The sequence below is a fragment of the Oryza sativa genome, chromosome 7 (assembly GCF_034140825.1).
Source record: "Oryza sativa Japonica Group chromosome 7, ASM3414082v1".
Lineage (NCBI taxonomy): Eukaryota > Viridiplantae > Streptophyta > Magnoliopsida > Poales > Poaceae > Oryza > Oryza sativa.
In genome coordinates this window covers 11,676,094-11,690,000 of record NC_089041.1, presented here as the reverse complement: position 1 = coordinate 11,690,000, position 13,907 = coordinate 11,676,094, and the positions used below count along the sequence as shown (strand labels likewise).

General features: G+C 43.7%; 1 protein-coding gene across 2 annotated transcripts; it reads left to right on the top strand.

The window, feature by feature from the left end:
• The first annotated feature begins 1,988 nt into the window (after positions 1-1,988).
• Positions 1,989-6,520, top strand: LOC4342966 (transcription initiation factor TFIID subunit 15). 2 transcript variants are annotated; one of them, XM_015791266.3, is made up of 8 exons: positions 1,989-2,105; positions 2,677-2,800; positions 2,916-3,259; positions 3,376-3,585; positions 4,170-4,253; positions 5,439-5,520; positions 5,591-5,717; positions 6,079-6,520. In XM_015791266.3, exons 2-8 carry the CDS (start codon positions 2,684-2,686, stop codon positions 6,297-6,299), a joined length of 1,185 nt encoding a protein of 394 aa, XP_015646752.1. In that variant the 5' UTR covers positions 1,989-2,105; positions 2,677-2,683; the 3' UTR covers positions 6,300-6,520. The 2 variants fall into 2 exon arrangements, with proteins under 2 accessions (XP_015646752.1, XP_015646753.1); XM_015791267.3 differs by having other exon boundaries at positions 2,677-2,817.
• The last annotated feature ends 7,387 nt before the right edge of the window (positions 6,521-13,907 follow it).

Sequence of the window (13,907 nt, the reverse complement as noted above, 5' to 3'; positions counted from 1 at the left end):
ATTTTGCAAGTTGAACAGCTCAATTTGGAGTTCGTATGAATTAGATATGAATTTTAGAATTTTGAGCCATTTAAAGGAATTTCTATAATTAAATCCGAATTTATTGCGCAATTATAACCATTTATGACGTCACTGAGGGGAATAGGTGGCGCCGACAAGCAGGCCCCACCTGTTGGTGGCTCAAAGGGGCGGGCGCACGGTGGACCGAGTCCACGCACGTGCTGCCCGCGGGCGCACCACGTGGAAGCCACGTAGCGACCACGGCGGACCTGTAGACGGAGGTGGCGCCGATGTGGCGTCACGAGGGCACCAACGTGGGCCGGCACAGGGGAGGGCCACGTGGATGGCCCAGATTCATCCGGGGTGAATCGGGCGGCCACGGGCGAGCGGGAGCCGGCTCACCGGCCGACCGGTCGGGGAGCGACGGCGCACGGCCCGATGGTCACCAGCGACGACCACTAGGGCCGCAGCACGCGCGGGAGGCGGCGAAGGGAGGGGAAAGGGAGAGGAGGAGCTCACCGAGTGTGCGGACCGGCTAGGAAGCAAGGAGAGTGGCCGGCGGCGGGGACTAGTCGGTGGCGTCGCTCGGGATGAGGACAACAGTGGCGGTCCAACGACGGCCGACGGGCGAGGAGTGGCGACCGGGGATCTCTAGAACCTGGGGAAGAAGATGGCGAGGTTAGGAGGGCGCGAGGAGACTCCCGGTGGCTTGAATCGCCGGCCGGAAGCAAGAAAAGGGGCAGGTGCTCACCAGTATGCGATGGGGGTCGGGTTCCAACGGCTCCCGGCAGCGAGGAAGGTGCGGTCGAGCGTCTCCTCGTCCTTGCGGAACCGAAGGAGGCGACGGCGCACCGCAAGGAGGTCGGAAACGGCGGCAAGAGGGGGCCAGAGGCGACAAACGCGGCAATGGCCTCGGGTTCGTGGTGGAGGGGTGGTTACGGTGGCGATTTGGGGAAGCAAAACGGATAATAGGATGGAGCACGGCACAGCGATGCCAATGGTGGTGTCGGTGCGGCTCCGCTGTGGTTAAAGCGGCGGGAGGCGGCGGCTGGAGCACGCCGGCAAGCGGCAGAGCTCGGGCTAAATGGGAAAAGAAAAGAGGATGGCTCGGGCATCCTTTTTAAGGGCTCGGGGCGGCGGAATCATGGGCGATTGGGGCGGCAACCGGCCGATGACGAGGAGAAAAGAGAGAGAGAGGGGTGGCATTGTGGAGGAGGTGGGCGGCTATTCGGCGCCGGTTCTTGCAGGGGAAGTAGAGAGGAGAGTGGAGGGGTCGGCATCGGGCCCGCACAGGAGGGCGCGAGGGAGCCGTCGACATGGGGTGGGGGGATTTGGTGGCCACGACGGTTGCGATGCCGGCCGGGATGGATGGAGGTCGGGGATGACAGGTGGGGACCTGTCGGGGAGAGAGGGAGGGGAAAACGGGCTAGGGAGGTAAAACGGACTTTGAGAGGGAGAGGGCCAAGTGGGCCGAGGGAGGAGAGGCCGGCCTGGGAAGGAGGAGGGGGGAGGAATTTGGGCCGAGCCCGAAAGGGAGGAAGGGGAAGTTTTATTGATTTTCTTTTTAATAAAATTGATTAAATGAACTTTGTGATATTAAAATTATTTCCCGAGCTCCGAAAATTCACGGAAAAATCCGAAGAGTATATTAGGGCACAGAGAATATTACAAAATATTTTCGGCCATTGATTTTTAAAGGAAATTTTTAATTCCCTCACTATTTCACTTGATTAAATTGATTTAATTTTTAATATAATTTCTTGAAATGTATTATTTAATGATTTTTAATCCCGAACGAAAATCGGGGCGTTATAATAAGGATGTGTATTGCTACCCTAAATCAGTAAAACATATGTCAAGCAGGGTGGTAAATGCAAAATGTACCGTTGTAATGGGTACTTTGTGATCTCATCCGTTGGAATAACATTCTAACGGTTGGTTTGTAAAGTTCCAACTTGATATGCTCTCCATTGAAGAGAGTGGCAAATAGTTAAAAGAAAATCTCCCGTCCCGTCTCCTCAGCTCCTTGCGCCATCTCGCTGCTGAACAGGGAGGGACGCTGATCTCCATCTGGCGAGCAGAGGAGGGGAGTGGAGGGGATCCTGGTGAGCATCCACATCCTCTTTCTGATTCATCATCTCTTTCTACCACCGGGGACTACTTTTGTCTGTAATTTGCTTGCGTTCGTTAACCCTAGCTTCTCTTCTAGATCTGGAAGAAGCTCTTCTCTTAATTTCAGAGCCTTAACCTTAATACAAGTAACAGTTTGTTTGTTCCCCCAAAAGTTTGGGGGTTCAATTGAACCCCCATGCCCCAAGTTGGATCCGCCCCTGGCTTTTCGGTCGCGATCTAGCTAGGGTTTATTTTGGCCGGGCGGCGTTGAGCTGCACGGATTCGATTTTGTTCTGTGAGGGGTCCTGCGATTGCTGCTATATAGGGTTAAAGTTCTAAAACTCGGACTGGTTCATGAAGAGAATATATAGAGGCTTTAATCCTGTGCTTAAGTTTTTCTACTGCTTGTTACATGTACGACCCTCCATCTTTGGGTTAATTTGTACTACCATTCTGTCCAGTACTCTAATTTGCTGTTGATTAATGATTATTAGTAATGTTGCATCGAGAATCAGCAATACAATTTAACCAATGGTACTAATCTTTTGTAACTGGGACTATCAGTTGGGAGATGGCTGGGTTTATGTCAAGAGGCCCCCCAAATGGTTCTGTTTATGTATGCAATCTGCCTCCTGGAACCGATGAGACCATGCTGGCTGAATATTTTGGCACCATAGGGTTGCTAAAGGTATGGGGTCTTCCCAGGTAACATTTTTAAAGCCACTTCAAAATTACTGAAGATTCTTTAAGCCCTTGCTTCAGTGTTGTGATAATTAGTCATTTTCTGTTCTCGATCTCAATAGAAGGACAAAAGGACTGGGCGTCCAAAAATCTGGATATATAGGGACAAAGTTACCAATGAACCAAAGGGTGATGCGACAGTCACCTATGAAGATCCGCATGCTGCTTCAGCTGCAGTAGAATGGTTCAATAACAAAGATTTCCATGGAAGCACCATTCAGGTTCATATAGCTGAGTCAAAAAACAAAGACATGAATGATAGCTCTGCAACTGCAAGTTTGAACAACTCTGCTGAACTTGGTGGACAAGATGAATTAGATAACGGGGAAGGCAGAGGGAGAGGGCGCGGTGATGGTCCAGGAAAAGCCTGGCAGCAAGATGGGGATTGGCTGTGCCCAAATACAAGGTCTGTTTTGATTGGTGAGCAACTTCCCTTGTTACTCTATTTCTACTGCTGGCTAGTATAGTAGTATGGTCTTCACAGTGTATTCAAATACTTTCTGATATTGCTTCTTCTCCCAGTTGTGGCAATGTAAACTTTGCCTTTCGTGGTGTCTGTAATCTCTGTGGAGCTGCTCGCCCTGCTGGTGTTAGTGGATCAAGTGCTGGTGGTGGTGGTAGGGGTAGAGGCCGTGGAAGTGATGATGCAAGAGGAGGCAGCCGTGCTGCTGCTGCTGCTGCTGTTGGTGGTCCTCCTGGACTGTTTGGTCCAAATGATTGGCCTTGCCCAATGTACGAACACCCACAGAAGCTTGCTGTTTCCTAACTTGTTCTGTCCTTTCCTTATCTGTATTTATTATTATCTGTTGCCTGTCTGGCCTATGAACCCAATTGGGCAGTGCTCTCTATGCCTATTTGTGCCTGTTCAAATCATCAATATTATTTGTACCCTGTGTTTATGCACCAATTGGAGAAACACTTAATATTGGTAATAATAGCTATTAGAAAATTAAATTTCATAGCTGTCGCAACTCTCATCTTAAATTTAATGATTTCAGATCGATTTTGCAATATATTGATTAGTGAGTGGCGACCTTGTAATCTATGGTTCTTGTTAGTTGTTACTAACCTACTAGTGCTTTTCAATATTGTTTCATCTAAATATTATTCCATCAACACAAGTATTTTATAACTTCGTTAGGATGATGACATGTTGTTGTCTCCTCGAACCATAGTGGATTGTAGTACTAGTATATTATTATGTAGTAGTATTGATTAAATTGATCTGCAGTAATAAAAGCACAATGGTTATGGTTGTACCTTGTACAATGTTATAAAACCGCTTATGTGATGATACTTCATTTAATGTTTTCCAGGTGTGGCAACATAAATTGGGCAAAGCGGATGAAATGTAATATCTGTAACACCACCAAGCCAGGTCACAATGAAGGTGGTGTTAGGTAAGAGTAAGACGTATGCACAACCTGCATGTGTCATATCCATCAGTCAAATAGTTGAAATATATTATTTGCCTCTGCTTTGGCATGAATTATAGTGAGCTTTTGGTCTCGATTGAGCAACTCTAGACACAGAGAAGTGCAATATGACATGCATTTTATCCCATTTGTTTGGTATGTCTAAGGTTCAGTTCTAGTGAGCGGTAGCTGTTAGCTTTTCACTTGCACGTAAAACGAGGCAAGCCATTAGCACATGATTAGTTGAGTATTAATTATTTACAAACTTGAAAAATGGGTTTATTTGAAACTTCTATATAAAAAGTTTTTGCAAAAACGCACCGTTTAGCAGTTTAAGAAGCGTGCTAATGGAAAACGAGGAAGTTGCAACTGCCAAATGCCCAAACGAACAGGTCCTAAATCTGTGAACCTATGGTAATGATAATTTGTGCACCTAGCTGCAGTCACACGGTGCATCTTTTGCCAATTGTGATATCCATTGGTTATAGAGTTATGACAACTCAGTTGGGTGTAGTATGTTATGTCACTAACTAGGCAACATATTGGGCTTAATTCACTCTTGGGTTGTAATTATGCATCCCAGCTTCAGTTGGGGCACCATCAGTGTAAACATTCCCATGTATTAGCACATTGAAAATTCATCTTGAAAATCAAGTGTCAGAATAAACACTAAAAGAAAGATTAGTATGATGTAACATTTTTCCTTACCTTTTTTGCTTGATTTCCTTTTTGTTACTCTTTGCTGTCAACATTGAATTTTTAGCATGAAGTTATGGGCTGGTTTGGTTTGAGGCCTAAATTAGGCTTACCAATATTTGGCAATTTCAATAGTGTTTAGTATCTATTTGGCTTGAAGCCAAATTTTGGTATGCCTAAGAAAATAGGCCATTTCAATAGTGAACTTAGGCTGTTTTGGCTTCAATCCAAACACAACTTTGCCATACCAAAATTAGTCATGCCAAAACTTGTCAAAATTTGGTAAGGCCTATTTAGGCCACAAACCAAACCAACCCTATATAAATAGGTACGATAAATTGAGTACATGTGGTTATGTTGCCTATATAAGTAACTCATGTAATTATTATACATAAAATGGCAAGTGACATCTATATAACTTTTATATAGAATTATTATCATGTAACTTTTCTCACCAATTACATCTCTTTGCAGAGGTGGCCGGGGTGGTGGGTATAAAGAACTTGATGAAGAAGAACTAGAGGAAGTTAAAAGGCGCCGCAAAGAGGCTGAAGAGGTGGGATATGTTATTTGATGTCCCATGTGTGAAGTCTTAGGTTTGCGTCTAAATGTTGCTTTCGTTGTAGGATGACGGAGAGATGTATGATGAATTTGGCAACCTCAAAAAGAAATTTCGTGCTAAAACACAACAAACTGAAAATGCACCAACTCTTCCTGGGTCTGGACGTGCTGGATGGGAGGTCGAGCAACGTGGTATTATCACATGCCCATTTTAGTTTTTTTTTGTTAATTGATTATGTTTGGAGGGTATGGTCCTATGATCCTATCTCATGTTCTTTGTAAACTATTGTGGCAAAATTATTATCGTAGAGGAATAGAGGATGACATTTCGATGCTTATTTACATAGGAAAATTTCAAACTATATTTACTTTACAATTTGTACTTGTACACTGAAACAAATCCTCACAAAGTACATGCACATAATGCTGGACAAACAACCTACTTTCTGGCAAAGAGAGCCAATTTTCCTTTTGCCATGTCCCTGAGCTAACAACAAATTCTGCCTTTTATTTTTGTACTGTACGCTATTATATTTATACATCATCATTGTAGGCTCCACTGGAAGAGAAGGCAAGGAAAGGAGCAGAGATCAGGGCAGAGACCATGACTACGATGAACGGGATAGCAGGAACAGAGATAGAGGCAGTCATGGAAGGGAGCGGCGCCGAAGTAGAGACCGTGAGAAGGAAAGGGGGAGGGACACGGGCAGAGATCACAGCTATGAGAGGAGCTGGGAGCGAGGAACCGAGCGTGACCATGATCGCTATAGATGAATACGATGGCAGATTTTCGCATGTTGCATGCCGATTTTGGTTTTATGATACTTCCGTTTTGCTGCTGGATAGCTATGCTGCTTCAGCTAGTGCTGTCAGATGGGTTTGCACATTATTTGTCTTGGCCTGATGGCAGTTTATATCTTTGAATGTTTGGATGCACTGGACCACTAAACTTTGATTAAATGTGCTATGTACTTTGGGAGTGTTTTCATGTGATATTTTCTGTGAATTCTGTGCGCTTGGAACTGGGAATTTCTTTTAAATGATATTGGTTTTCTTTCCTATAGATTTTCAAACGCCATAGACCATTTTTTTTTTCTGAAATGCAAGTCACATGTGGCTGCAACTTGAAGCCAAAGTATGTATGAGCCATACATTGTGAAATAAGTGAGTCTATTTTTTCTGTAACACAGGACCTGCAACAATAACTTGTAGCTAAATCATTGATATGTTCGTGCAAATTTCATTTTGTAGCTGAAACACTGAGTAGGCAAGTTAGGGCATAAAACATTGAATAGGCACACTTGTTAGGCTCAGTTCTTACTGTATAAATTTTTATAGCCTGTTTTTTAGATCACTTATATAGTGGTTAACTCTTCACCATAAATATATATGGTCCATCTGACTGTCTCACAGATTTTTCATAGATTTTCTTGATTCATGTGCCTAAGATGGCTGTAAATTTATAGCCCGTTTCTCATCTCTCTCCTCTCGTCTCTCATCCACCCCAGCATTTAGTTTTCTTATAACCCTCTATTAGTTGTGGTAGTAGTAAAACGAGATAAGTAACGTGGTAGTGCGTAAAATGAGATAAGAAATTAATAATAATGAGTATTTAATTTTTAAATAAAAGATTTTCTAAACACATATCGTTTAAAGCATGCTAAGCAAATCGAGGAAGTTCCGAACGAGGCCTTATTCTCAAAGCCAGAACGTGACCCAACTGTACAGAAGTTTTGGCTAGAGCTTTTGAACCTAAGAGAGTAATTAAGTTTTGTGCTCGGAGCATTTGCATAGGCTTCTTTTTCTCCTTGCTCTGTGTGTTCAAATCAGATCGGCAAGCTTCAAACTGTGTGACGAATAATGCAGGTCAGCAGAGTCAGGCGGCCGGTCCGGTTGGCCAGCTAACATAACAAAAATTTACTTATTTTCTACTTCCTCCGTTTCATATTATAAGACTTTCTAACATTGTCACATTCATATAAATGTTAATGAATCTAGTCACACATATATATATCTAGATTCATTAACATATAAATGAATGTGGGCAATACTAGAAAGTTTTATAACCTGAAACAGAGGCAGTATCTTCTTGTCGATCAGCATGCATGCATGCCAAAAGCGATTTGTTCCTCTCATCTATATGAACTAAAACACAAAGTATAAACAACACGAAAATATGTGGCTCCTTTGAAAGTAGGAGTTGAGAAACGCAGGATAGAAAAAAAATACAAGAATTAAAGTGACACATCAATGTAATCTTAAACAATATGAAAATATAGGAATTTCTCAATTTTGTTGTTTGAATGCTTCACAAGGAGAGAGGATGACATAAAGGAAATTTTCCCAAGAGCTTGAAGCTTATGTTAGATTTCCTCCAAAATCTCTCTGAATTTGGCCATTTCATAGGAATTTGAAAGGGTCCATTCCTTTGATCCAAAGGAGCATTTCAAAGGATTCATATCCTACAAAATTGCTTAAAAACCTTTGTTCCAAAGAACAAAATGAAATAACGAGAACACACAGACGTAGGGATTTGACAAGACAAATGAAATTTTACATACATATATAGCTTCAACATACACAAATATTACAGCATACACAATACAAAGATATAAACAGTTTCAACATACAAAAAAGAAATAATTTCAATTTCTATTTGTACTTCGCTAATTCAACAAACATTATCAAAATTGAACGTGATCGAGTTTCCTTTTCCTTTAAAATAAACCAAAAAATAACCTCATAGAAATACATACATTTTTTTTATAAACAGATTGAGGGGGTGTTTAGATACAGGGGTGTAAAGTTTTGGCGTGTCATATCGGGTATTATGTAGGGTGTCGTATAGGGTGTTCGGGCTATAATAAAAAAACTAACTACAGAATCCGTCAGTAAACAACAAGATGAATTTATTAAACCTAATTAATCTGGCATTACCAAATGTTTACTGTAACACCACATTGTCAAATCATGGAGCAATTAGACTTAAAAGATTCGTCTCGCAAATTAGTCACAATCTGTGCAATTAATTATTTTTTATCCTATATTTAATACTTTATGCAGGTGTTCAAACGTTCGATGTGACAGGGTGTAAAATTTTTGTGTGGGAACTAAACAGGGCCTGAATCTTGACTTCTTTTTCAATAACTTTCAGCTAATTAAATTGAAAGGCTGAGAGCCTTGTTAGTAATAATTGTGTAGACCTTTTTTTATGTACACATAGGATTCCAGCTTATAAAAGAAGATAAAGTTGATATATATATAGTTTGAAAATATATTTGGTATTTCTCAAAAAAAAAATTTAGGAGTTGGGTTGCCGACATCCAAGGGGGGCTTTCGGTCCAGGTTATTTATGAATACCTGCCCATTTGGGATCTAGTAGAATATTTAAGATGTCCAATATCAGCATGTGTGGAAACTCGTCGCAAATGGTATTTACACTTGTAAATCTACCTACGAAGCTTACTTCCTGGGTTCGATCAAGTTTGCTCCTTGAAAACGTATTTGGAAGTGTTGGGCTCCCCTCCGGTGCAAATTCTTCATTTGGTTGGCTGTCAATAATAGGTGTTGGACGGCCGATCAACTGTCTAAGCGTGGGCTGCAGCACTCGGTGAGTTGTCCTCTTCGTGATTAAAATGAATAATCCATCCAACACATTTTGATATCATGTGTCTTTTCTCGCCAAGTATGGACGGCAATCTTCTTGAGGCTAGGGTTAGCCTAGGTTGCGCCTCCGTCCTCTACCGACCGCTTTCTAAGGTGGTGGAGCCAAACGACCAAGAATCAGCCGAAGGAGGTACGAAAGGGGATTAACTCTTTGGTGACCCTAGTGGCTTGGGAGATTTGGAAGCACCGCAACAACTGTGTTTTCAATGGCGCCAATCCTAGAGTTGCGATGGTCTTGCAAGTGGTAGAAAATGAGAGTTATCTTTGGTGTGTTGCAGGAGCTTCTGGCCTTCAAAAGCTCCTTAGTGGGATAGCAAGCCTAGGCAACTAAACTCTCCGGGTGGTCTAGTGTGCGTGGGTCTCGGTAGGAGGGCTCGGGTCCTCCTATTTTGTATTTATTTTTGTTTTCTTGTGTTTTTGTGTTGTTTTTCTTCCCCTTAATAAAATGAAATGCAGCTCTCCTGCATTTTTGAGGAAAAAAAAAAGAGTTGGTACATCACCAGTAATCCAGTATCTTGATCGCTGCTCTCGGGTCAGTTTCAGAACACAGCATGCTAACTCCGAGACGGCACAGGGAGATGGTTAACAGGTGGATCGTGGTCTCAAGTTGACAAATTCTCAGTACGCCTTTTTATAAAAGGGTTAATTGGATTTATGCCACTGTAAATATGACAAATTAAAAATATGCCACTACTATTCACGCTATCTGCTGGATGCCACTATAAATTTTTAAAATTGAAACCATGCCACTCCCTGCTCGAGGAGGAAGTCGAGGAAGTCGCTGCCGCGGCCGTCCGGGTGCACGGCGTAGGCAGTGACGAACATGGGGTCACGGCCGGCGGCGACGGCGAGGGGACGCTCTCCCATGACCACCGCTCCGCCCGGTGTGCTACGTCGTCACCAAGGCGGCCGTGGTGTTCGGCGCGGCGCCTGACGAGGCCGGGCTGGGGCTGCAGGCCATGTTCCTCATGTCGCTCGCGCTCACCGACACGCACATCGCCATGGCCTACCACGCCAGCTGCCGTGAACGATGCCGCCTGCTCGTCTACAGAATCAACGTCGAAGCTATAAGTGATTGATTCCCTTATTTGCTCGTATCGTATCTAAACCCTGGATTTTGCTTAGTGGTAGCTTGTTGTCGAAACAAGATTTCGGCAATACTAAAAGGGGTGGCTATCAAGCTAGAAAAGTCGATGGGTTTAGAGACAAGAAATTTTATATAGGTTCAGACTTTCTTAATCAAGAAGTAATACCCTACTTCCTACTTGTAGTGTGGATTGGAAACATATTGAACCCAAAATATGCAAGCTTTCCAGATTCCAATCCGTGTTTTCGAGAGATTCTGGAGAACAATCGAGGCATACGCTTGCCAACCTTTTACTGGACATGACAACGGCCGGAAGAACCCGACGTCCCCTCACACGAGGAAAGCAATGGTGGAGCGGTGGCCGGCGGACGAGGGCGGGAGGAGGCACCGCCGCTTCTTCTTGCCGCCGCCGGCTGCGGCGCAGGGTGTGGAGAAGGTGACCGCGGAGTTCGCGCGCTCGATGCGGAGCTCGGCGACGAGGCGCAGGTCGCGACGTACCTACGGTCGGCGAGGTGGCCGAGCACCGCGTCGGCGGCAGCGTCATCCGGGGCGGTGGAGAGGAGGAGAACGGGGAGAAGATGGGGAAGACGGAAAGATTGACGGGAGAGTAACGGGAGTGGCATGGATTCAATTTTAAAAATTTACGGTGGCATCCAGCAGATAACGTGAATAGTAGTGGTATATTTTTGATTTACCATATTTGCAGTGGCATGGATCCAATTAACCCTTTATAAAAAGGGAGAATATTTTTCACTACTCACGTATCCGTTCGATCGTTGAAGTTGAAGGTTAGTTTTTACCGCACGTAAAACAAGATATACCATCAGGGTGTAATTATTATTACAAACTTAAAAGATGGATTTGTTTGATTTTGAAGGAACTTCTGTATAGAAATTTTTTGAATAAAAGTATCGCTTAGTAGCTTACTAAACGTGCTAATGGAAAACGAGAATATTATAATTTAGAGTCGGAGGATATAATAGAGCCTTGGTCAACAAAAGTAGCGGTTGCCAATATATCCATTACCCTTACCATACCCAAATCCACACTATTTGAGGAGTTTACGGGTAAGTAGGAATTACTATTTGAGTTTTCGGAAGGGGAGGACAAAACCTATCATTACCCACTTTGTCAAAACATGATTTTGGCAATATAAAGGGGTAGCGCACGAGACCTAAAGGTGGATGAATGCGGAGACAAAAGATTTAGACAGGTTCAGGCCATCTCAACGAGAGATAATACCCTACTCATGTTTGAGAATTTGAATCCGTCGGGTATAGTATTGATCTGACAATCTAGTTGTGAATCATTTGCCCCTAGAGGCCTCCTGCCCACCTTATATAGGATGGAGGCAGGATTACAAGATAGAAACCTTAACCAATACGGTATCGATTTTCTAAATTTACTTTACAATATTATCAGACCAGGGCTTTAGGCTGTTCCATAATATACAAGAAAACGTAATACCCAAGTTATGATCCGTTACATATTTCATAGATACTGGAAAAAATGCTCGTGCATAACGGGTGAAGGCTATTTAATCATATTATTGTTAGACTTTATTTCTTATAAGTATATGGGATTTTTATTTTGATAGTATTGATCATATCTTGTACGTTGCTTTTTAATGGTCTGACGAGAACTATAAATCAATTAGTAGTCCGACTCTCATCCCAAGTAAGCATGTAAGGTTCTTAAAATGATTTCTTATATGACTCCTTATGTATTTTCAAAAGTTTCTTATGGTTTGACGAGAATTGTAAATCAATTAGGAGTCCGACTTTCATACCAAGTTAGCATGCAAGGTTTTTAAAAAGATTTTTTATACGACTCTTTTATGTATTTCCAAAAGCGAATAAATTTAAAAGCAGACTCAAATACGGACAACATACCAAAGTATTTTAGCGGAATCATCTTCAATTAGGAAACATATAAAGGTTCGTACGCAGGGCGGCCTCTAGGGCGTGCCACGTCGGATTACTGTAGCGACAGAAATATGGTGTTTGATTTTTTTTCGTCCGTGTGATTACTGCTCCTCTTCCAGATGGACCAATTGCGTCGCTCGTGTGTAGGCCCCAGGAGTCAGCTACACCTTAGAGCAGGTACAATAGCAGGCTATAAGCCAGCTGCAAATATATTTTAAGGAGATAAATGATGAGAGAGAAGAACAGCAGGCTATAGATTTGTAGCTAGCTGTAGCACGGACTCCAAGACGTAGTGTGTGTATGACAGATGAGACTATGTATTAATAATGTAGTATGTAACTATTGTATGAATAAACTATTAGATTGGCTATAAATGAATTGGAGCTAGTAGTTGACCGTACAAATAAACTTGCTCTTAGGTAGTTTCATGAGAAATTTCCTTGGCCTCACACTTGCCCAATCAAATCACGGCTGGGTGGTTCAACTTCCCAATGAATTGATATACGTAGGCCCCACCGATCAGCAGTGGGAGGCTTCCTGCTACTACTCTGGGGCTGTGATTAGATATAAAGTTTGGACCTATCATACACGCAACTTTTCAGTCACGTCATCTTTAATTTTAACCAAAATCCAAACTTTACGCCGATCTAAACACAGCCTGGCTTGGAGAACGAGAGGACGAAGTGTGTACGCAAACGCACGACTCGACTTCCGCGCCACCATTATCGAGTCTCGTCGGCTCCTCTTCCCCTACCTCTGTCCTCCGCCCCTCCCATCTAAGCCTGGACGCCGACGCCGGTGGAGGCTCTGGAGCACGCGCAGATGGAGAGGAGCAGGTCGCGAGGAGGTGGGGCTGCCGCGACTGCCGGCGCGATTGAGGAAATCGGCCAGCAACAGGCGCCGCCGCCGCCGCAGCCGCCAGGCAGGCCTCATCCGCTACCGCATGCCCTCCTCACCTAACCTCCTCGGCTGGCAAATGAGGAGGTTGGGTGGTGGAGCTCTGAGACCCCAGCGCCGCTGCGTCCGCATCGTAGTATAAGCCCCCGTAGGCGGGGATGAGATGCGCCGGCTCGACCTACAGGCCAAGGACATGATTGCCGCCATTGTGGATGCCAAGCCGTTGTTCTTTCCGCAGCTCAAGATCCAAGGACGCAAGGACGTCTTCTTCGCGCAGAGCAAGCTGCTAGCAAGCACCAAGACCTTCGCTTCACTCATCGCTGCCAAGTCCATCCCAAGCTGCTCCACTGCCTCGCAAGACTATCCGTTTCCTTCATCTGCTCCAGCCGCCAGCACCATCAAACCCTTTCTAACTTCCACAGGTATCATCTCCCCTTCCTCCAATTCTACATATTTTTAGGTTATTTTTAACTGGATTTATTTTTCTTTAAAGTTCAAGCAAGTGGCTATGCACCCTGTAGTTTTTAAGGTCTGCAAAAAAGCACGCTTCAGATACAGTTGGCCAGGGATATATAGCTGTTCTTTGTCATCAGTTGCAGATATTTGTTTCTGCTTTGGAATTTCTTGGCTGATTGCTGTGAAGGACAACCTAATCTAACACACTCGTACAAAAGAGGATGTGTTATCTGTACTCTACATGACAAAACTAACCATTTGCATTTTTAGCTTCTTGCTCTCTCTCCCACTCCCTCCCTCTCCCTTTGCTTCATAGATAGTATATGTACTAATAAATGATCGGAACTGCAT

Bases quoted from the DNA above. Each gene is read 5' to 3' on its own strand.
- LOC4342966 (XM_015791266.3), top strand. From the start codon at position 2,684: ATGGCTGGGTTTATGTCAAGAGGCCCCCCAAATGGTTCTGTTTATGTA. The intron at 3,586-4,169 runs GTACGAACACCC...AATGTTTTCCAG, and splicing joins AATGATTGGCCTTGCCCAAT to GTGTGGCAACATAAATTGGG. The intron at 4,254-5,438 runs GTAAGAGTAAGA...ATCTCTTTGCAG, and splicing joins CACAATGAAGGTGGTGTTAG to AGGTGGCCGGGGTGGTGGGT.